We start from the raw sequence: 24,755 nt of genomic DNA, 5'->3' as shown, positions 1-24,755 counted from the left end.
TTCGATGACAATTCATCAGGCCATTATGAGGTCAACCTGTGTTGATTCTAAGCTTCCTGGAGCAACCAGAAGTGGTTAAATTCACCCTAAAGGTGTTTTGATGTACCAAACCTGCAGTTTGTGTAAATCACTGCATTCAACCCTGTGTAAATCAGTCAATTCTTAAGGTGTCTGTAATAGAATAATTGTGAAAAAAAGGAAAGTAGTCATTTATAAATGCAAGATTTTTGCGCTGTGGCTTCAATACAGCACCCCCCATTTTGAGTCAAAACTCAAATATGCAAACGCCTGTGGTGAGTTGCAGGTCTAACATATGGTGTGAATTTCCTCTGCGGAAGTCTGTCTGTCTGACAGGGGTTCAAGTGTAGTTGCACTGCCTGAGCTAAAAAAAAAAAACAAGGCTTTGTCTATCTAAATACATCTCAAGGTGTTGAACATGGGCAAGCTAAGACCCTCTTGTTTAAAATGAATGATTTCTAGTTGGTTCGAAGCACTAGAAGGGTGTCAGTGTGAACGAATGGTGAACTATCTTGGCCAGTGCTGTGTTACAGTACTGACATGAACACTTGGTAAGCAGAGCCTCTTGAAAACGAGACATGCAACTCTGCAAACATTCCTCACTAGAACCTTGGCGTTCCAGCCTTTGCCCTTAGGTCTGATGTGGACGATTTCGGATTCAAACCCCACCAGTTACATAAGGCTTACAGACATGGAATCTGAGAATGGCATGAACTATGTAAAAATAACTTCATAGCTCAAACAATGAGTTGAAGGGGAAGGATGCAGTGGGAAAGAAGGATGCAGTGGGGAAGAAGGATGCAGTGGGGAAGAAGGATGCAGTGGGGAAGAAGGATGCAGTGGGGAAGAAGGATGCAGTGGGGAAGAAGGATGCCGTGGGGAAGAAGGATGCCGTGGGGAAGAAGGATGCCGTGGGGAAGAAGGATGCAGTGGGGAAGAAGGATGCAGTGGGGAAGAAGGATGCAGTGGGGAAGAAGGATGCAGTGGGGAAGAAGGATGCAGTGGGGAAGAAGGATGCAGTGGGGAAGAAGGATGCAGTGGGGAAGAAGGATGCCGTGGGGAAGAAGGATGCAGTGGGGAAGGAGGATGCCGTGGGGAAGGAGGATGCCGTGGGGAAGGAGGATGCCGTGGGGAAGAAGGATACAGTGGGGAAGGAGGATGCCGTGGGGAAGAAGGATGCCGTGGGGAAGGAGGATGCCGTGGGGAAGAAGGATACAGTGGGGAAGAAGGATGCCGTGGGGAAGAAGGATAGGTGCAACCAGAAGTCCAGTGATGATGATATAATTCATTGAGGTCATCACTATTTATTTAGTCACCAAAAATGTAAAACATTCAACCTTGAATAACTTTAATACGCAAATAAATATCAGATGTCTTTATCAAAAAGTATAAAGAGCATTGTTTATTTTGAACAAACATATTACAACTCTGACAGGAAGTGCGTCAGAAAATAGTGTAAATTCATGCAGTGTCTTTTCTTGTCCTTCCTTGATGCAAGATCTTCCTCCTAGGGATAGTGTAAACAAAATAGTGTAAACACAAAATAAACATTACTTTGCAATTAAAAGTTAATGAACAATCAATTAATCTAAAGGAATGAGAGTACAGATGTTTCCCCTGCCATTGATACAGATCAGCCCCCCCCCCCCCCAACACACACTCTTACCACTGTGCCTCCCTCCTAAAAATATTTGGGATTTAATTGGTTTCAATTGAAATATTAAAGGTCCTGGGAAATAATCTAAAAACACTGGCACAGAAGCATACTAGCTATGAGACACCATGTGATTGCTGTGTCTGTGTCCTAGTTACTCTACTCACCTCCCTGAGTTGGTCTGCAGCAATCTGCAGTGTGGCCCTCTTCTCATCACCAATTACATCAGACAACACGGACCATCTACCATCCTGGAGGCTCACTGGCATTGAGAATACTACACCAGCTGGGAGGTTGTACTGTCCTGCAGAGAGGCCAAGAGAAGACATACATCAGGGCCTTTATTCATAAAGTGTCTTGGAGAAGGAGTGCCGATCTAGGATCAGTTTAACCTTTTAGATCATAATAAATTAACAGAGGGCGGGACCTGATCCTAAATCAGCACTCATACTCAGACACTATGAATACAGGCTATAGGCTTCATAGGCAGCACTTATTTAGTATGCTTACTTTCTTGTGTTCTTATTTATTGTATGTTTTTGTTATACCTTGTTATTTTTAGTATTACATTTGTTGTTGATTACTGCATTGTTGGGTTAAGAGTTTGCAAAAAAAGCATTTCACTCTACTTGTGCACGTGACATTGAAACTTATCCTGAAACACATGATATAAAATGCTGATACAATATATACAATTACTACATACCCTGGTCCCAGATCTTTAGGTGCTGCAATAGCCAAATCCTATGGCTGTTGTCAATGCTAATGTTACAGCACAAACAGATCTAGGATCAGGCTTAATGATGCAGTCTTTCTATAGCTAAGTCATGTCAATGACTAAAGGAGTTGGCACGTCTGCACAAACAGATCTGGGACCAGACTAGTATTATTCCCTCCTACCTGCAGCTGTCACTATGTTGACTTTTAACCCTACCTGTGCTGAGTATGCCAAAGGAGAGGACCTCCTTAGCAGAAGAGTTGCAGTTTAGAACTGGCCTTTAGAACTGCAATGATCCTATTAGTGGCTGATATGGCTGTAGCCCTCTGGGACTTGGAGGCTACAGTGGCACGTTGGGAACTGACCAAATTCAGAAAGTCAGACTGTAGCCATTTCCTTTGAGAAAGAAAAGATATTCAAAATTTGGGTGTACTATGTGTGCGTTAGAACTAGAGCACTGATGACAGGGAGGTATATTATCAAAACTTAGTGCAGTGGTATTTTTATGGTAGTTGAATATAGGTATGAAATAGCACAGGTGAAGACAGCTTGTCTGTCAACGTTGGACATACAATTTTTGCATCTGAGCTCCTAGAGTGTGCGGCTCTCCTTTTATTTATTTTTTAATGAAATAGCACAGGAACCGTAGCTTCGTCCCAGATCTGACGGTGCCGTCTTGCCAAATCCTAAGGACATGTAAATTACCTGTCATATATAATCTCTACGACTGGCTGAGAAAAATCTGATGGTCCCCAGCTGGCCCCTTTGTATTGGAAAACCTTCGCCCTCTGTAGGTCAACATGGGAACTGCCGCTGATGTTGCCCCAACCGATGACATCTGTCACATCTAACAGAAATGATAAAGAAGAATCACATGAATGTTTGAGTTTTTTTTTCTCCCAATTTAAGGTGAATATGTTTATCCATTTTATAGATACAAATGTAATGGTAATGAAAAAATGAAGGAAAAAAAGTTGATTTGAGGAAGGTTTCACTTGGAATGACTGTTGTTGTCGTCTACTTTAGTTGAATGCACTGACTAAGTATGAGAGCAAAATGTATGTAAATGTACAATTTTGATTTGTTACCTGCAGTCTTCACAGACAGCTTCTGTGCAATGTGGGCCCGCCTCGTACTCCAGTTGACTTGCCATGCCCACAAAGCATCCGCTGTCAACCGAGGGAGCATTCTCTAGCAAAAGGGAGCACTTCAGGTTAACCGAGGAGTTCCCAGCCACAATCACCGCCACGTTCATGTGCGCCCTTTCGTCGTTGAGGTGCCCATACGGTTGGTAACACTCCGACACCTTTCTCACCTTAAAAATAATATGTTCATTTAGCAGACACTTTTATCCAAAGCAACTTAAAGAACTGTCAACACTGAAAGAACTGGACATATGTTCAGCATATGTAGAGTGGATGATACAAGAATCCAACCCACAACCCTGGTGTTGCTTTCACCGTGCTCTAACTAACCCACGAGCCATTCAAACTACATACCTTGCTTTCTTCCTCGTCCTCCACCCTCTCTGTCCTCAGGCAGTGGTCCTCCTAACCTAGTGGTTAGGCTACCCTGATAGTCAGGGTAGCCTAGTATCAGGGTAGCCTAGTGGTTAGAGCGTTGGACTAGTAACCGAAAGGTTGCAAGTTAAAATCCCCGAGCTGACAAGGTACAAATTGTCGTTCTGCCCCTGAACAGGCAGTTAACCCACTGTTCCTAGGCCGTCATTGAAAATAAGAATTTGTTCTTAACTGACTTGCCTAGTTAAATAAAGGTAAAAATAAATGTTTAAAAAATCCAGGAGGATGATGAAGTGTGCTTGTTGGAAGGCCTGGTGCAGCTCTGTGTAGACAGTGACTTTATGGAGCTGTGGGAGGGCCAGGTCCTCTGCCTATGACTTCTGTACAAGACAAACATATTTGAGACAAACATTTTCAAATATTTTCAATGGCAATGGAAATGTCACTTTACTTCCTGAATTGACTCAATTGAAATGGAATTGATCCCAGCCCTGCCTCACATTGAGACGCAGCTAGCTTCCCAACGTACCTGCTGATCCGTATGTGCAGTGGCTTGATGAGGCTCTGATGGTACACCTCCTCCTTCATGCACAGCTCCTGTGTCAACAGGTTCTCTGTTGCAATCTTCATCACCAGTTGAACCTGTCGCCGGCTGGAGCGAGGGAACCTGACAGACCAGCTGAGGCAGGGGAGCCTGGCAATCCGACTGAAGCATGAGAGCCTGACGAGCCGGCGGAGGCAGGGGAGCCTGGCAATCTGTCTAAGGCATGAGAGCCTGTAACGGCTCCCGGACCCGACGTCATTCCCACCCAAAAAATCTATTATAAAAAAATGAATAAACACTCCCTGATGCTTCACTTAGGTGAGGCGTCATTCTATAACGATGTGCTCTGAAAGTCTGGAAGCAAGTTCAGGGAGTGAGTGTTTTAATAAAATAAACAGAACATAATACAAAACAAGAAACACAAACAGCACACAGTGATGGAGTCCAGGTAAGTCTGATGACGCGATGGTGACAGGTGTGCGCAATAACAAGCAGCCTGGTGACCTAGAGGCCAGAGAGGGAGCACATGTGACAGTGGGGTTGAATGTTTGATGATTAACGACTCATGGTGTAATCGTAACAACATACAAGAGCTCAAGTCCTTTTGTTCACCTGACCTAGAATTGCTCACAATCAAATGCCAACCGTATTATCTCCGAAGAGAACTCTCCTCAGTTATCGTTATAGCTGTGTTTATCCCCCGCAAGCTGATACCAAGACGGCCATCAAGGAACTTCACTGGACTTTATGCACACTGGAAACCATATCTTGAGGCTGCATTTATTGTAGCTGGGGATTTTAACAAAACTAATCCAAGAACAAGGATAGAACTACATTCTATCAGCATATCGATTGCAGTGCACGAGTGAGTAACACACTCGACCACTGCTACTCTAACTTCCGCAATGCATACAAGGCCCTCCCCCACCCTCCTTTGGCAAATCTGACCATCTTGTTGCTCCCCTTCTATAGGCAGAAACCAAAACAGGAAACGCCCGTGCTTAGGTCTATCCAAATCTGGTCTGAACAATTGGATTCCATGCTTCAATATTGCTTTGATCACGTGGACTGGGATATGTTCCCGGGTAGCCTCAGACAATAACATTGACGTATACGCTGATTCGGTGAGCGAGTTTATAAGGAAGTGTATAGGAGATGTTGTACCCACTGTGACTATTAAAACCTTTCCTAACCAGAAACCGTGGATTGATGACAGCATTCGCGCAAACTGAAAGCACGTACTACCGCATGTAATCATTGCAAGGAGACTGGAAACATGGCTGAATACAAACAGTGTTGTTATTCCCTCCGTAAGGCAATCAAAAAAGCAAAGCGTCAGTATAGAGACAAAGTGGAGTCACAATTCAACGGCTCAAACACAAGACATGTGGCAGGGTCTGCAGACAATTACGGATTACAAAAAGAAAACCAGCCCCGTCACGGACATCGACATCTTCCTCCTAGACAAATTAAACAACTTTGTTACGCACTTTGAGGACAATACAGTGCCACCAACATGGCCCGCTACCAAAGACTGTGGGCTCTCCTTCTCCGTGGCCGACTTGAGTAAAACATTTAAACGTGTTAACTCTCGCAGGGCTGCCGGCCCAGGGGGCATCCCTAGCCGCATCCTCAGAGCATGCGCAGACCAGCTGGCTGGTGTGTTTACGGACATATTCAATCAATACTTATCCCAGGCTGCTGTTCCCACATGCTTTAAGAGGGCCACCATTGTTCCAGTTCCCAAGAAAGCTAAGGTAACTGAGCTAAATGACTTTGAGAGACTAGTCAATGATCATATCATCTCCACCCTACCTGACACCCTAGACCCACTCCAATTTGCTTACCGCCCCAATAGGTACACAGACGACGCAATCGCAATCACACTGCACACTGCCCTAACCCATCTGGACAAGAGGAATACCTATGTAAGAATGCTGTTCATCGACTACAGCTCAGCATTTAACACCACAGTACCCTCCAAACTTGTCATTAAGCTCGAGACCCTGGGTCTTGACCCCGCCATGTGCAACTGGGTCCTGGACATACTGACGGGCCATCCCCAGGTGGTGAGGATAGGAAACTAAATTTCCACCCGCTGATCCTCAAAACTGGGGCCCCACTAGGGTGCGTGCTCAGCCCTCTCCTGTACTCCCTGTTCACCCATGACTGCGTGGCCATGCACGCCTCCAACTCAATCATCAAGTTTGCAGACGACACTGCAGTGGTAGGCTTGATTACCAACAACGACGAGACGGCCTACAGGGAGGAGGTGAGGGCCCTTGGAATGTGGTGTCAGGAAAATAACCTCACACTCAACGTCAACAAAACAAAGGAGATGATCGTGGACTTCAGGAAACAGCAGAGGGTGCACCCCCCATCCACATCAACAAGATAGTAGTGGAGAAGGTGGAAAGTTAAGTTCCTCTGTGTACACATCACGGACAAACTGAAATGGTCCACCCACACAGACAGCGTGGTGAAGAAGGCGCAACAGCGCCTGTTCAACCTCAGGAGGCTGAAGAAATTTTGATTGTCACCAAAAACACTCACAAACTTTTACAGATACACAATCGAGAGCTTCCTGTCGGGCTGTATCACCGCCTGGTACGGCAACTGCTCCGCCCACAACCGTAAGGCTCTCCAGAGGGTAGTGAGGTCTGCACAACGCATCACCGGGGGCAAACTACCTGCTCTCCAGGACACCTACACCACCCGATGTCACAGGAAGGCCAAAAAGATCATCAAGGACAACAACCACCCGAGCCACTGCCTGTTCACCCCACTATCATCCAGAAGGCGAGATCACTACAGGTGCATCAAAGTTGGAACCAAGAGACTGAAAAACAGCTTCTATCTCAAGGCCATCAAGCAGTTAATTACTGTTAAATAGCCACCACTTACACATTAGAGGCTGCTGCCCTATATACATAGACATGGAATCACTGGCCACTTTAATAATATTTACATATATGTACAGTGGGGAGAACAAGTATTTGATACACTGCCGATTTTGCAGGTTTTCCTACTTACAAAGCATGTAGAGGTCTGTCATTTTTTATCATAGGTACACTTCAACTGTGAGAGACGGAATCTAAAACAAAAATCCAGAAAATCACATTGTATGATTTTTAAGTAATTAATTTGCATTTTATTGCATGACATAAGTATTTGATACATCAGAAAAGCAGAACTTAATATTTGGTACAGAAACCTTTGTTTGCAATTACAGAGATCATACGTTTCCTGTAGTTCTTGACCAGGTTTGCACACACTGCAGCAGGGATTTTGGCCCACTCCTCCATACAGACCTTCTCCAGATCCTTCAGGTTTCGGGGCTGTTCCTGGGCAATACAAACTTTCAGCTCCCTCCAAAGATTTTCTATTGGGTTCAGGTCTGGAGACTGGCTAGGCCACTCCAGGACCTTGAGATGCTTCTTACGGAGCCACTCCTTAGTTGCCCTTGCTGTGTGTTCATCTTCAATGCTCTTACTGAGGGAAGGAGGTTGTTGGCCAAGATCTTGCGATACATGGCCCCATCCATCCTTCCCTCAATAGGGTGCAGCCGTCCTGTCCCCTTTGCAGAAAAGCATCCCCAAATAATGATTTTTCCACCTCCATGCTTCACGGTTGGGATGGTATTCTTGGGGTTGTACTCATCCTTCTTCCTCCAAACACGGCGAGTGGAGTTTAGACCAAAAAACTATATTTTTGTCTCATCAGACCACATGACCTTCTCCCATTCCTCCTCTGGATCATCCAGATGGTCATTGGCAAACTTCAGACGGGCCTAGACATGCTCTGGCTTGAGCAGGGGGACCTTGCGTGCACTGCAGGATTTTAATCCATGACGGCATAGTGTGTTACTAATGGTTTTCTTTGAGACTGTGGTCCCAGCTCTCTTCAGGTCACTGACCAGGTCCTGCCATGTAGTTCTGGGCTGATCCCTCACCTTCCTCATGATCATTGATGCCCCACGAGGTGAGATCTTGCATGGAGCCCCAGACCGAGGGTGATTGACCATCATCTTGAACTTCTTCCATTTTCTAATAATTGCGCCAACAGTTGTTGCCTTCTCACCAAGCTGCTTGCCTATTGTCCTGTAGCCCATCCCAGCCTTGTGCAGGTCTACAATTGTATCCCTGATGTCCTTACACAGCTCCCTGGTCTTGGCCATTGTTGAGAGGTTGGAGTCTGTTTGATTGAGTGTGTGGACAGGTGTCTTTTATACAGGTAACGAGTTCAAACAGGTGCAGTTAATACAGGTAATGAGTGGAGAACAGGAGGGTTTCTTAAAGAAAAATGAACAGGTCTGTGAGAGCCGTAATTCTTACTGGTTGGTAGGTGATCAAATACTTATATCATGCAATAAAATGCAAATGAATTACTTAAAAATCATACAATGTGATTTTCTGAATTTTTGTTTTAGATTCCGTCTCTCACAGTTGAAGTGTACCTATGATAAAAAATTACAGACCTCTACATGCTTTGTAAGTAGGAAAACCTGCAAAATCGTCAGTTTATCAAATACTTGTTCTCCCCACTGTATATACTGTATTCTATCCTATTCTACTGTATCTTAGTCTTTGCCATTCTGACATTACTCGCCCAAATATTTATATATTCTTAATTCCATTCCTTTACTTTAGATTTGTGTATATTGTTGTGAAATTGTTAGATATTACGGTTAGATATTACTGCACTGTTAGAGCTAGAAACACATCTGCTAAATAACATCTGCTAAACACGTGTATGTGACAAATAAAATTTGATTTGATCTGATTTTCAGTTTTGATTTTTAATACATTTGCAAAAATGTCTAAACGTGTTTTTGCTTTGTCATTACAGGGTATTGTACTGTATGTAGATTGATGGGGGGGGGGGGGGGGACAATGGGGGAGGGGGGGGGGGACAATTTAATCCATTTTAGAATAAGGCTGTAATGTAACAAAATTTTGAAAAAGTCAAGGGGTCTGAATACTTCACGAATGCACTGTAGTATACAGTATATGTAATATATAATATTAAAATTGTGCACTATAAAGAGAAAAGGGTGCCGTTTGGTATGTAGCTACTGTTTCATTGCGACATGAAACCTGTACACCTCATAGCCTGTACAGCCCTCTCGCTGTAATTGATGATGGTGACTTGTTGTATATGCATGCAACCTCCTCCGTCTTACAGAGACTGGACTGTTTATCATGCATCCTTGCGCTTTATTACAAATGCCAAGTCACTCACCCACCATTGCACATTGTACAAAATGTTAGATTGGACCTCACTTTATATGCGCAGAAAGATACATTTGCATGTGTTCATCTACAAAGCCCTAAACTCCCTCTTTACCTCTGTAGTCTGGTCTCCTTCTCCACCAGCAGTTACCATACCCGGTCTGCTAGGTGGTTGCTACTTAAAGTCCCCAGGACATTCACAGTATTAGGCAAGATTGCATTCTCTTGTTGTGCACCAGATGCATTGAATAGTCTACAATCCATGTTTCATCTAGATATGTTAGTGCCACTGAATTAATTTAAAATATTGATGGGAGACTCTGTTACAGAGGAGTGTAAATGCTTTTATTTAGGCTGGATCATGTTGTATTGTATTGTTGTATGTTTTAATGATGTAATGTATTGATTGTTGCTGCCTTCTTGGCCAGGTCTCCCTTGAGAAAGAGTCTGGGTCTCAAGGGGCTTTTCCTGGTTAAATAAAGGTAAAAAGAAAAAGAAAATAGTCTGTTGGTTTAATGCGTTTGCCCTATCTACATAGAAACTACAAGGTGTGCAACATCAGGGTGCAGTCCCTCTTACGCATACTCTAGTGCACAATGGCACAAAACACAAGCCTCCAAGGAAACAGTAGACAGGAAGTGATGCTAGGTGTGTTTTTTTTTTTTTTTTTGTCATTACAGCATTTTTTTTTGTATTTTAACGTTTCCTCGTGGCTGAGTTACTTAAGTTAACCCTTAAAGGACGAGTTGTAAGTTGTTCTATAAAAATCTGGTTCAACAATGGTTAAAACTAAAATATTTGTAATGTGGTGCATGCTGGTGGCAGGGAAGTCAGGCGCAGGAGAATGAACTTGGTAAAAACGGAGCTGTTTAACAAAAATCAAAACCTCCGAAAACCAAAGTAAACAAAATAACAAATAGAGGGTGCAAAAACCATCGCACACCAGAATAACAATAAACACCTACATACAACAAACAATCTCCGACAAGGACAAACAGAAGGTTAAATACACAACATGTAATTGATGGGATTGGAACCAGGTGTGTAGGAAGACAAGAGAAAACCAATGGAAAATGAAAAATGGATCAATGATGGCTAGAAGGTCGGTGACCTCGACCACCGAACACCACCCTAACAAGGAGAGGGACCGACTTCGGCGGAAGTCGTGACAATATTGCAATACACTGAAACAGTTGAGAGAGGCCTGTAACTGGGGAATGCTCGATTTGAACCACCAGAAACACCAGCAGGGTAGCCTAGTGGTTAGAGCGTTGGACTAGTAACCTGAAGGTTGCAAGTTCAAATCCCCGAGCTGACAAGGTACAAATCTGTCGTTCTGCCCCTGAACAGGCAGTTAAACCCACTGCTCCTAGGCCGTCATTGAAAATAAGAATTTGTTCTTAACTGACTTGCCTAGTTAAATAAAGGTATACATTTAAAAAAAAAACTTAAGTACAGTAACAAAGAATTAGTCCATTAAAAGGACAAGCAGGGATTTAATAATTCAGTATGCCAGTTTCAATGTGAGATAGTCCCTTACTTTGATACATATACTGTACATGACAATCAGTGGCTCTCAGAGAGAGTGTGTGAAAATGTGGTTCAGTCCCCTCATATTCGGGAACCACTGTTTCCTGTGAGACCCATTCACCACAGAGCTAGGGTCTTCATACACACCCACTACAAATCAAAGATCTGTGACTGTACGCATAACCAAATTGTGTGTGTTGGCGTGTGTTCGTTCTCTACAGTATGCATGGGGATATTTTCTTATATAGTATGCTGCCCACAACTTCAAGAGTCCATTCTCAATAGTTTCCCAGAAGATCATATTACATCAGACTATAATTATTTGATTAACATTTCTAAGACAACTCTCTTTATTTACACACAATCAGATGAACAATTAGATGTAAACCACATCATTTGAAGAGCTAGCTTTTGTATTTACATAAAGAGCTTTGTCTGTTTCTCCAGTCAGCCCTCAAGGGCCAATAAAGGCTCGACTCTCGTGTTGCTTTTGTCTGAGGATGACTGATCAGTATCGTCCCATTCGGATTGGATGCCGGACCCCCTGCTTCTTCCTGGGCCCCCAGAGTGGAGCTTTGGGTTTGATGTTCATGTAGTCGCTCTGGGAACACTTCACTCTCCTCAGTCTGAGCTGAGGATCAAATTCACAGAAAGAGGTGGAGAGTGAGTAGGGTGAGCTCTGTATATGTATGCAGTGGTAATTGCATAAATCTGTCTCTATGTATCACTTGTGTTTTCAATACATACAGTACCAGTCAAAAGTTTGGACACACCTACTCATTCAAGGGTTTGTCTTTATTTTCTACATTGTAGAATAATAGTGAAGATAGTGAATAGTGAAGACATCAAAACTATGAAATAACACATATGGAATCATGTAGTAACCAAAAAAGTGTTAAATAAATCTAAATATATTTTATATTGGAGATTCTTCAAAGTAGCTACCCTTTGCCATGATGACAGCGTTGCACACTCTTGGCATTCTCTCAACCAGCTTAATGCGGAAGTCACCTGGAATGCATTTCAATTAACAGGTGTGCCTTGTTAAAAGTTCATATGTGAAATGTCTTTCCTTCTTAATGCGTTTGAGTCAATCAGTTGTGTTGTGACAAGGTAGGGGTGGTATACAAAAGATAGCCCTATTTGGTAAAAGACCAAGTCCATATTATGGCAAGAACAGCTCAAATAAGCAAAGAGAAATTACAGTCCATCATTACTTTAAGACATGAAGGTCAGTCAATTCAGAAGATGTCAAGAACTTTGAAAGTTTCTTCAAGTGCAGTTGCAAAAACCATCAAGCGCTATGATGAAACTGGCTCTCATGAGGACTGCCAAAGGAAAGGAAGACCAAGAGTTACCTCTGCTGCAGAGAATAAGTTCATTAGAGTTAACTGCACCTCAGATTGCAGTCCAAATTAATGCTTCACAGAGTTCAAGTAATAGACACATCTCAACATCATCTGTTCAGAGGAGACTACGTGTATCAGGCCTTCATGGTCGAATTGCTGCAAAGAAACCACTACTAAAGGACACCAATAAGAAGAAGAGATTTGCTCGGGCCAAGAAACATGAGGACATTAGACCGGTGGAAATCTGTCCTTTGGTCTGAGGAGTCCAAATTTGAGAATTTTGGTTCCAACCGCCGTGTCTGTGAAACGTAGAGTAAGTGAACGGATGATTCCAGCATGTGTGGTTCCCACCGGTGCTTTTCTGGTGACACTGTCAGTGATTTATTTAGAATTCAAGGCACACTTAACCAGCATGGCTACTACAGCATTCAGCAGCGATACGCCATTCCATCTGGTTTGCACTTTGTGGGAAAATTCACAGGACAATGACCCAAAACACTCCTCTGGGCGATGTAAAGGCTATTTGACCAAGAATGAGAGTGATGGAGTCCTGCATCAGATGACCTGGCCTCCACAATCACCTGACCTCATCCCAATTGAGATGGTTTGGGATGAGTTGGACCGCAGAGTGAAGGAAAAGCAGCCAGCAAGTGCTCAGCACATGTGGGAACTCCTTCAAGACAGTTGGAAAAGCATTCCAGGTGAAGCTGGCTGAGAGAATGCCAAGACTATGCAAACCTGTCATCAAGGCAAAGGGTGGCTACTTTGAAGAATCTCAAATATAAAATATATTTAGATTTTTTAAAAACTTTTTTTGGTTACTACATGATTCCATATGTGTTATTTCATAGTTTTGATGTTTTCACAATTAATCTACAATGCAGAAAATAGTAACAAAAATGAGTAGGTGAGTAGGTGTGATGACTTTTGACTGGTCCTGTATTCTATATAACATTCTTGGACTAAATAGTTCATTATGCATTGAATGTATGCCAAGGCTTGAGAGATTACTTATATATATTTTTTTATCTCAGGAGGCAGCACCTCATGGATGTAAGACAAGTTACCATCTCTCTGAGTAAAGGAAGCGAGATGCCACTTACCCAGATGACAAAGGCGATGACAGTGACAGCCAGGCCATAGATGATGGTGATCCAGAACCCCAGCACCCATGCCCAAACAGGGACACCATCCACTCTAGAGCCTACACATCCCACAGGCTTTCCTGCCTGGCACTGGTATGCTGACCAACCAATCAGAGAGAGAGAGATGTAAGTTTTAACTTCAAGGGGTAGTTTTACAGATCCAGATGAAGTATACTCCTGGGGTACTTGAGTTTTTACACTGAAAGTGCTTTTTAAGTCAAATAAATAAGATGATCCAGGTCCAGGAAACTGGCCCGTTTGGCCTTTAAGCACAAGTACATAATTAGAATATACACTAAATGCATAAAACATTAGGAACACCTTCCTAATATTGAGATGCATCCCCTTTTGCACTCAAAACAGCCTAAATTCGTCGGAGCATGGACTCTACATTGTGTCGAAAGCGTTCCATAGGGATATTGGCCCATGTTGACTCCAACGCTTCCCACAGTTGTGTCAAGTTAATTGAATGACCTTTGGGTGGTGGAACATTCTTGATACACACGGAAAACTGTTGAGCATGAAAAACGCAGCAGCGTTGCAGTTCTTGACACAATCAAACCGATGTGTCTGGCACCCACTACCATATTCTGTCTAAATGCACTTAAATCTTTGTCTTGCCCATTCACCCTCTGATTGGCAAATATACACAATCCATATCTCAATTGTCTCAAGGCTTAAAAATCCTTCTTTAACCGGTCTCCTCCCCTTTATCTACACTGATTGACGTGGATTTAACAGGTGACATCATTAAGGGACCATAGCTTTCACCTGGATTTACCTGATCGGTCTTTGTCATGGAAAGAGCAGGTGTTTCTAATGTTTTGTACACTCAGTGTATATTCCTTCAAATCAAGATATAGCATTTTGAACTACTGTGCGTGCATGCATGCCTGCGCGCATGCGTGTGAATTTGTGTGTGCTTGCAATAGATTAGTTCCTTTTGAAGTAAACATACCTTCAACCAGGACCACAGTCTGAGTCTCGTCTTGTACTTTTTCAATGGGAGGTGGGTACATGGGTTGCCCCTCACAGGTATAGACCCCAGCGCGCTCCGTGGTCATTCCAGAGAGGACAAAACTGACCGTATGGTCCTGTTCGTTCACCCTCAGCCCCAGACCCTCCCCAACAGGACTCACGGTCTCTGTGGAGTTGTGGTTGTGAGCACTGTCGTGAGTGTGGTTGCCAACTTCGACCAAGCCCAAGTAAAGGTGGAATCTCATTTCCTCCTGGTCCTTGCCTGTCAGGTTGGGGCAGCTGACCGATGCAGTGCCGTTGACAGACACACGGACTACATGGAACGTTCTGAGCTTGTCTGGTGAGGGAAGGTCAAAAGTCAAACAGAGGCCGTCAGTTGTGTGCGTTATATCAGGGGAAAGTAGACAAGGGCTCTGTTTAAATACTTCCCTCCGTCTTTCCTTGAAGAAATCACTGATCTGACACAGCAATATTTGGTGAGTGCAATGGGGTGTAAACTTCTGAGGACTTTTGGAACTCACAAGTATAGTAAAACGCGCACGCACGCACGCGCGCACGCACGCACGCACGCACGCACGCATGCACACACACACACACACACACACACACACACACACACACACACAGGAAATGGCTTCTGAGGCTTACCTAGTCTTTTTATACTCTCATGTTTGGATTATTCACATGCATAATTTCACAGTATTTTAACCCACACATTGAACATTCTCCAAAACAACTGTTGTGGCCTGAGATTTCAAAAAGTGGTGGAGAGAGGCAGTCCCGTAACTGTGTGGAATAGAAAATGTGAGTCATTTAGTTGAATCCTTGTCACCCCCACCCCTGCCGTTTCATTTCTGCAAGTCCTATCAAAATGAGGAAACAGCCAATTCAATGCATTACATACACCTGCTTATTCTATTCATAATATAGCTGCAGTACAGATGTAAAAGCATATCCACATCTGTAATATGCGTTTAACTACAGTAGTTTGAGTAATGCGTTGGAGGAATTCAAACCACTGCAACTAGCATCCACATCTAATAAAACCATGCAACTCTGCAAGCATTACAATCTTGAATGATCTGCAACTCTTTGATTGGTCCACCTTTTGCTTTTGTTCCAGTTATCAGAATGTTCTGGTAGTGCTACGGATCCTGCCTGATGTGACATTTGTTGAAACTGAGAATATAGATGAACGTTAATGACAAAGTCCAATGGTGAAACATTCAGATAGAAATGTAACAATTAGAGCTGAAACGATTCCCTATTCTGCCTGACAGACATTCATATCTATTCTACATAATACATTTGTAAATGAACATTTTATAACGTTCCTGAACTGGCCCAGAGCTTTTTATTTATTAATTTTGGCCCATATCGATCCCCCCCAGGTTTTTATTTTGATGTTACATGTACATACATTACATCTGGGTGGATAGTACTTAGTATACATAATACATCATGTTTTCAGTCATAACTACTATAGAACGTGAGCTTTTAAGCAGGCCCAGGTCTTACCGTTACAGTTGTGGGAGCTTATCATGTTGGCAGCACTGGAGAGGCAGAGGGAGAGGAGGATTGTGGGTATCCAGTAAACGTTCATCTTGAAAGTCCTCAGTTTTGTGGTGAAATTGAAGCTCCCCTAGTATCCCTTTACAGTGCACAACAATCAGGGTAAATGAGACGATACACTGTATGCCAACCAGACCAAGACAGTGACTGCTCTGCTCTACCTAGACATCACTCAACACATGCTCGTCACACGATGACAGCGTACATCTCATAACATCCTTCCCTGTCACTTCACTGTGACCAACAATCTGGCCCTCGTTGACTGTAAGCAACGCTCTCTCTGCTGCACATCTAACAGGGCGACTGAGTGCACAGACTCTTAAGGAAAAAACATCCGCACTCTGTGGCAGTGCACTCTGAACTTCACAAAAGTATCCGCCCTCTAACGGTGTGTGACCTTTGATGCCCTTTGAATTTGATACTTCTCTGTGTGTTAGGGCTTGGAACCTCGTATCGCATTAGTCATGTTTGATTTCGCCCTTCTTATCTCAGAACTGTTATGTAGATTCACTTTATATCATCTTTCACTGCTTCTGGTAGAACTCGCAGAAACCCACCTGGGCTACGGCACCAATGTGAGTGACCGGGGTTCGAACCTGGGTCTTGCCCACAAGACTGTGTTAGCCTGCTGAGCTAGAGCTAATGCAAGCTCTCAGGTCTCAGGCAGAGTTACTCATCACGCGGTTGTTACATAGGCCTACCTAGCACCTGTCAGTGACAACCATCGCACAACGTGGGGTTTGTCTGTGGTTATGTGACTGTCTCCTGCAACAGACAGTCAGTCAGTCAGTTAGTCAGATAAACTAACATAATGTTGCACTTATATTATCACAGACGTGTAATGCGCCAAATCCTATAACCATACACCACGTTGTGCCGAATGTATAGGCCAAACTTTCCAGTGAGCGTCATTATCCAGAGTCACTTCACATCATACAAATAGATGGAATGAATGAAGGTATCTATTTGTATGATGTGAAGTGACTCTGGATAATGACGCTCACTGGAAAGTTTACTCAAAAATACCACTCCTACTATAGGCAAACACACACAAGTCAAATCAAATTTGATTTGTCACATGCGCCGTATACAACAGGTGTAGACTTTACCCACACACACACCTACTGTAGCTCACCCTATTTCCTCTCTACATTTACGTCTTCATAAAATAATAATAAAATATGTGCCATTTAGCAGACACTTTTATCAGTCATGCATACATACAAAGCATCATGCTCTACTGACTGGGCCACACAGGATATTATTCATTACTACATTTGTCTGTAAATGATCATCAACTCAGACTAAAGAGAGTGGAGTCTTCCCAGAGTGACTACATAAACACCAAACCCAGAATTTCCCCCAGAACAATCCTACACTCACACGTGACTGTCAGTCATGTCAAGGCTGAAGCGATGCAGATGATCCTTTCATGATCATCCTAACGGCCCTGCTACACTATACTGCTATACACTAACTCAGCCATGGTTCGTTGGACAGAGCCTATGGGAAAATGTATTGAGTTTTTGGGTAATTGCCAAAAAATAAGGTCTGTGGTCAACACAGGCTTAGGAGATCATATACGTTTTGTTCTATGAGATAATCTTGGTCATTTTGAAGCATTTATGTCATTTAAAAAAATCCCATACAGCACATAAAAGGCTTTATAATTCATAAGGTTCACGATAGCTGAATCATATCTCAAAGAATAAAACGTGTAAGATCTCCTAAGCTTGTGTTAACCTCAGACTTTTATGCGGAATGCGTTCCAAATGGCACCCTATTCCCTATAGCGCACTCCCTGGTCAAAAGTAGTGCACTAGAAAGAGAAAAGGTTTCCATTTTGGACATACTCACTACTACATTGTGAAATGAAACCTGTACAGCCCTCATAGTCTGCTGCAGTGTGTTTACCCTAACTACATAGAAACTGCAAGGTGTGCAACATCGAGGAGGAGTGCCTCTTATGCATACAAAAGTGCACAATGGCACAAAAAAACAACCTCCAAGGGAACCTTAAACAGGAAATGATGCAGTGTTTTTTTGTTTTTTTTTGTCATTGCAGAAGTTTTTTCCTATCGTTTTCTTATCGGCCGAGTTACACACGTTAACACAATGTGTTCCGTAGTGAAAATAGAGAGATGTACCTTACATTAAGGTCATGATGACCTAAAGCACAAGCAGGGATTTGTAATTCAGTGTGTCAGTTTCAATGTAGGACAGTCCCTTATGTTGACCCATACATGAAAACCACAGTGGCTCTCAGAGAGAGAGAGCATGTGGTTTAGTCCCCTCGTATTTGGAAACCACTGTTTCATGTGAGACCCATTCACTAGGGTCTTCATCTAGCTACGCCACACGCGCACTACGTATCACTGAGGGTGTCCCTGCGTCTATACGCTTAACCTGTCTCTGTGTGTGTTTGTCTGTGCGCGTTGACTACCGTATGCATGGGGATATGAGAGATGAACATTCATTTCGTATTATTTGTTGTTGTTGGGGGTATGCTGCCCACAACTTCAAGAGTCCATTCTCAATAGTTTCCCAGAAGATCATATTACATCAGACTATAATTATTTGATTAACATTTATAAGATAATTCAATCTTTATTTACACACAATCAGTTGTACAATTAGATGTACACCACGTGACTTAAAGAACAGGCTTACATAAAGAACTTGGTGTGTTTCAGCAGTCAGCTCTCAAAGGCAAATTAAGGCTCAATTCTCGTTTAGCTTTTGTATGAGAAGGATTGTGATCTGAGGATGACTGTGGTCAGTATCGTCCCATTTGGATTGGATGCTGGATCCCCTGCTTCTTCCTGGGCCCCCTGAGTGGAGCTCTGGGTTTGGTGCTCATGTAGTCGCTCTGGGAACACTCTGTCTGAACTGAGGATCAAACACACAGAAAGAGGTGGAGAGCGAGCAGGGTGAGCTTTGTATATGTATGCAGTGGTAGTTGTAGTTGCATAAAACTGTCTCCATGCATCACTTATGTTTTAAATACATAATACTATATTGCATTATTTGACTTTTTTTTGTGTTATTTAAACTTGTATTTTGTGCTTATTTTGACTTTGTTTTTGACTTTTATCTTTAACTGTCATTGAACCCCCCACCCAGCTTGAACCCCCAACTTCTCTCCCACTTATCTCCAGTTCCACATCCCAACCCTCATTTTCCCTCAGCCCATCCCAACTATCTCTGCTGGCCACTCTCTTCGTATTTCTACACGCATTGTATCTTTCAACTATGCTGTGATGTTTAACATAGAATTTTGAATCTATTGAATAGAATCGATAGATTGTGAGTTGAAGATAAATACTTTTACTAAGAGTATGGGTATGTTAGTAATTGACTGGCCAGGTCTCTCCAAATTTCCCAACAATGCATTTCTAGGGTCAATTTTAGATTAATGTTATGCTTTTCAGCCATTCCTGAAACTGACACCAGAAACCGGCAGCACAAATGGCAGCACAAATGGTCTATTGATTCTGTATCCTCACAACACAATCTGCAGAGCTGCGATGATTGTATGCCACAAATATTCAACATTTGTTGGTGGCAAGAATTCGGTTTTACTGAAAAGCAACAAAATGTTGAATCTTCCGTCATTTGATATATCAACTCGTCGTTTTATATACAGTACCAATCAAAAGTCTGTATACATCGGGACACTCATTCAAGGGTTTTTCTTTATTTTTACCATTTTCTACATTGTACAATAATAGTGAAGACATCAATACTATGAAATAACACATATAGTATCATGTAGTAACCAAAAAAGTGTTAAACAAAGTAACCACCCTTTGACTTGATGACAGCTTTGAACATTCTTAGCATTCTCTCAACCAGCTTCATGAGGAATGCTTTACCAACAGACTTGAAGGAGTTCTCACATATGCTGAGCACTTGTTGGCTGCTTTTCCTTCACTCTGAGGTCCAACTCATCCCAAGCCATCTCAATTGGGTTGGGGTCAGGTGATTGTGGAGGCCAGGTCATCTGATGCAGCACTTCATCACTCTCCTTCATGGTCAAATAGCTCTTACAATAGCCCTTACACAGTGATGACGTTGAATGTGTTGCTGAGCAATGTGTTGCTGATCATAAGAGCATTTAGTATTTTTTTTTCAACCTAACTTTTTTTTTTTGGGGGGGGGGGGGATTTCATGTTGAATTCACAACCGAATGTAAATCCCAACTACAAGGTAATATCACAACTGAAAACCTGACATCTCTAGCAAACAATGAAGCTACAGGCAGCAATCTCAAGGGGATTCAAAAAATTCAGATTGCTTTTCACTTTGATCATGTGCACACATGCACACACAGCTTTTTTTAATGTGAAATCTCTAGACTTTTTAGGGAGTAAAGATGTATTCCCATTCAAAATCCAATTTACCCTAACTCCTTTAGCCTAAAATAGCATTTCAACAAATTCAGGACATTATCTGGTTTTCCTATGTTGTCAGGACATTATTGTGACTTGTGTAGGAAATGTAAAAAACACACACAAAGGAAATAGTTTCTGAGGCTGAATCCTGCAGTACACTATATTTTACCTAGCCCCAAATCTGGATTATTCACATTTTATGATTTGTAATTTCATAGTATTTTAACCCACACATTGAACATGTTCAGAGAAAGAAAGAGATATCATAAAGTGGTGGAGAGATGCAGTCACAGAACTGTGTGGAATAGAAAACGTGAGTCACTTAGTTTCATCCCTGTCACCCCTGCCCATTCATTTCTGCAAAGTCCTATCAAAATGAGGAAACAACCAATTCAATGCATTACATACACCTGCTTATTCTATTCATAATATAGCTGCAGTACAGATGTAAAAGCATATCCACATCTGTAATAGGGGTTTAACTACAGTAGTTTGAGTAATGCATTGGAGAGATCCAAACAACTTCAACTAGCATCCCCACCTGAAAAACCATGCAACTCTGCAAGCATTACAATCTTGAATGATCTGCAACCCTTTGATTGGTCAACCTTTTGCTTTTGTTCCAGTTATCAGAATGTTCTGGTAGTGCTTTGGATCCTGCCTGATGTGACATTTGTTGATACTGAGAATATAGATTAACGTAAATGACAAAGTCCAATGGTGAAACATTCAGATAGAAATGTAATAATTAGAGCTGAAACGATTCCCTATTCTGCCTGACAGACATTCATATCTATTCTACATAATACATTTGTAAATGAACATTTTATAACGTTCCTGAACTGGCCCAGAGCTTTTTATTTATTAATTTTGGCCCATATCGATCCCCCCCAGGTTTTTATTTTGATGTTACATGTACATACATTACATCTGGGTGGATAGTACTTAGTATACATAATACATCATGTTTTCAGTCATAACTACTATAGAACGTGAGCTTTTAAGCAGGCCCAGGTCTTACCTTTACAGTTGTGGGAGCTTATCATGTTGGCAGCACTGGAGAGGCAGAGGGAGAGGATTGTGGGTATCCAGTAAACGTTCATCTTGAAAGTTCTCAGTTTTGTTGTGAAACTGAAGCTCCCCTGATATCCCTTTACAGTGCACAACAATCAGCGTAAATGTGACGATACACGGTATGCCAAACAGAACGAGACATTGACTGCTCTGCTCTACCTAGACATCACTCAACACATGCTCGTCACACGATGACAGCGTACATCTCATAACATCCTTCCCTGTCACTTCACTGTGACCAACAATCTGGCCCTCGTCAACTGTAAACAACACTCTCTGCTGCACATCTAACAGGGTGACAGACTGCACAGACTTTTGAGGAAAAAAAACACACTCTGTGGCAGTGCACTCTGAACGTCATAAGAAGTTTCTGCCCTCTACTGGTGTGTGACCTTTGATGGGCTTGGAACCTCGTATCACATTACTCATGTTTGATTTTCTCCTCTATATCATATTTCACTGCTTCTGGTAAAACTCGCAGAGACCCACCCGGGTTTCTCTGTTGCTATGTGACTGTCTCCTGCGACAGACAGTCAGGAAAACGCTGATATTATCCCAGAGACAGGGGTGTAATACATCTCGTTGTGGTCACAGTATAGGCCAACATTTCCTGGTTGTCATGCTTTTTCTGTGCAAGAACTTTCCAGTGAACGCATTATCCAGAGACACTTCATATCATACAGGTGTCTTCATTAGAAATGTAGTGTGTTATAGGTTGTTTGGGGGGAGCGGAGAGATTTACTGGTCTCCTGCACACTACAGCTATAGACACACACACACACACACACACACAGAGAGAGTCATGTATACATACATTTTTGGTATGGGTGGTCCCAGCGGGAATAGAACCCACAGTCCTGGGGTTGCAAGCATCAAGCTCTACCAACTGAGACTAAAGAGAGTGGAGTCTTCCCAGAGTACCTACATGAACACCAAATGCAGAGCTTCTCCCAGCACGAATGAACACACACACACACACACACACACACACACACACACACACACACACACACACACACACACACACACACACACACACACACACACACACACACACACACACACACACACACACACACACACACACACACACACACACACACAGAATTCGGCCCTGGCATTTTATCAACAAGAGCCAACTCACAACCCCCAGGCGGGTCACAAGCCATACACACACCCCATCTCCACACACCCTACACAGTCACAGGCAGAGGTGCTGACAAATAATATTGGCAGTACAGTTCAGCATTTCTCAACCATTTCTATTCTAGTGACTGGCGGGACATGTCCCTCCTCCTCTATTTTAACCAGCTCATGTTTAAAACAAATACAATGTGTAAAAACACCACTGGAGATACAACTAACTCATCACTATAACTGTGCCTTTGCTCTAGTCATTTCATTTGCCTCCATCTTGTGCTGTCTATCTGTCTCAGCATCTTCTCTGCGGTCACACTGTGCTTCTTCTTGTCTGTCTGCTTAAGCCTTGTATGTTATAAAAGCGAAGCCACCGACATAGGCTATATTGCAAATTAGTGCCTGTCATATACTGAGTATACAAAAGATCACAAACAACTGCTCTTTCCCATGACATAGACTGACAAGGTGAAAGCTATGGTCCCTTATTAATGTCAGTTGTTAAATCCACTTCAATCAGTGTCGATGAAGGGGAGGAGACAGGTTAAAGGATTTTTAAGAATATTATGATATAGAAGCTAAAATCTAAATGCTTACATTAAAATGGTATGATTATTATCACACAAGTGATAAGAGTATGGAATGTGATGGAAATGTTATACTTGTGCTTTTCTATTTACCAATTTATATGTTCTATGATTGTGCTTTTCTATATACTGTCAATCATATCAAGGCTGAAGTGCTGCAGGCATAGATTTAGAATATAGAGGAGTCATTTTTTCCCATCACTAACACACCTGATTCAAGTATTCAACTAATCATGGTCTTCTCCCTTGACCAGGGTCAGAGAGCTACTCTCTAGACCAGTTCCTGGTGAGCGACAGTTCTGTAGGTTTTCACTCCAAACCTAGTCTAGCACACCTGATTCAAATAATTAGCCGGTTATTAAGCTGAATCTGGACAAAAACCTTCAGCGTTGTAGCTCTCAAGAAACAGACTTGGAAAGGCCTGCTCTAGACCCCTTAAACTCAACTCTGGACCTTGAAGCAAGTTTTCATTACTCCCCTCTAATCAGGGACTGATCTAGACCAGGGACACCAGGTGGGTGTAAAGAATTATCAGGGCAAACAGATAACCAGCAGGCTCTGGACCTTGTAGGGTAAGAGTTGAATAAGCCTGGTCTAGACCATAGCTGTGTTCGAATACTCATCCTAACAGCACTATTTGTGATGTAAATTGAGTATGTAGTATGCTTATTGGTCATAGTATGGATATCGTTAATATGCCAAAAGTTCCCAGACGTCGTACTACATTTGCAAAAATGCGAAGTATACAATCAGTGGACAATATTTCTGTGCTTTTGGGGTCCATAATGCAATTCTTCAGAAGTGGGCGTGGCTTCACATCATTTTCAGATTTGAAGAAAATGGCAGAAAATATGCAGCCGAAGTCTGTCAAGAGCAGATACAAATGAATTGCTTTAACAAATTATGACAAATGTTAAGCAATATAATAAAGTAATGTATTTTCAAATAAGTTACATTACATGTTGTATGACAATTAGCTTCACTAGCCTTATGAACCGCATAGCACATCATTACAGCAGTTGCTTGTATGTACCGGTATGTTAGCTAGCTACCGTCCAGTTGTACAACTGACTAGGTATCACCCTTTCCCCTAACGTTAGTTGGCTACTAATACATTGAAATTGCCAGTATATTAACTATATACTAACTAACCAACTACCCAATGTTTTGACTTGATCATTCATGTCATTCTTAGCTTAGCTTCTCAATGGACAGTGTTAATGAAGTCGTAAGATGTCGTGCTAGTATTTTTTTTTCTATGCTAACTAGCTAGCAAGAAGTTGCATAGCAACAGCATCAACTTC

The 24,755-nt window shown here is 42.4% G+C and overlaps 1 protein-coding gene and 1 pseudogene across 2 annotated transcripts; both read right to left on the bottom strand.

Moving 5' to 3' along the window:
- Positions 1–1,479: 1,479 nt before the first annotated feature.
- Positions 1,480–4,713, bottom strand: LOC139372282 (putative malate dehydrogenase 1B; annotated as a pseudogene).
- A 7,010-nt stretch (positions 4,714–11,723) lies between these two features.
- Positions 11,724–21,706, bottom strand: LOC139372548 (T-cell-specific surface glycoprotein CD28-like). 2 transcript variants are annotated; one of them, XM_071112286.1, is made up of 4 exons: positions 21,675–21,706; positions 14,668–15,024; positions 13,668–13,807; positions 11,724–11,846 (listed from the first exon to the last, which is right to left on the bottom strand). In XM_071112286.1, exons 1-4 carry the CDS (start codon positions 21,697–21,699, stop codon positions 11,724–11,726), a joined length of 645 nt encoding a protein of 214 aa, XP_070968387.1. In that variant the 5' UTR covers positions 21,700–21,706. The 2 variants fall into 2 exon arrangements, with proteins under 2 accessions (XP_070968387.1, XP_070968388.1); XM_071112287.1 differs by lacking the exon at positions 21,675–21,706 and adding an exon at positions 16,206–16,457.
- Positions 21,707–24,755: the final 3,049 nt, after the last annotated feature.

This window comes from Oncorhynchus clarkii, chromosome 18, assembly GCF_045791955.1.
Source record: "Oncorhynchus clarkii lewisi isolate Uvic-CL-2024 chromosome 18, UVic_Ocla_1.0, whole genome shotgun sequence".
Lineage (NCBI taxonomy): Eukaryota > Metazoa > Chordata > Actinopteri > Salmoniformes > Salmonidae > Oncorhynchus > Oncorhynchus clarkii.
This window is presented reverse-complemented; position numbering and strand designations above follow the sequence as displayed.

Bases quoted from the DNA above. Each gene is read 5' to 3' on its own strand.
- LOC139372548 (XM_071112287.1), bottom strand. From the start codon at position 16,290: ATGAACGTTTACTGGATACCCACAATCCTCCTCTCCCTCTGCCTCTCC. The intron at 15,025-16,205 runs GTAAGACCTGGG...TTCCCTCACCAG, and splicing joins AAGCTCCCACAACTGTAACG to ACAAGCTCAGAACGTTCCAT. The intron at 13,808-14,667 runs GTATGTTTACTT...TTGGTTGGTCAG, and splicing joins GACTGTGGTCCTGGTTGAAG to CATACCAGTGCCAGGCAGGA.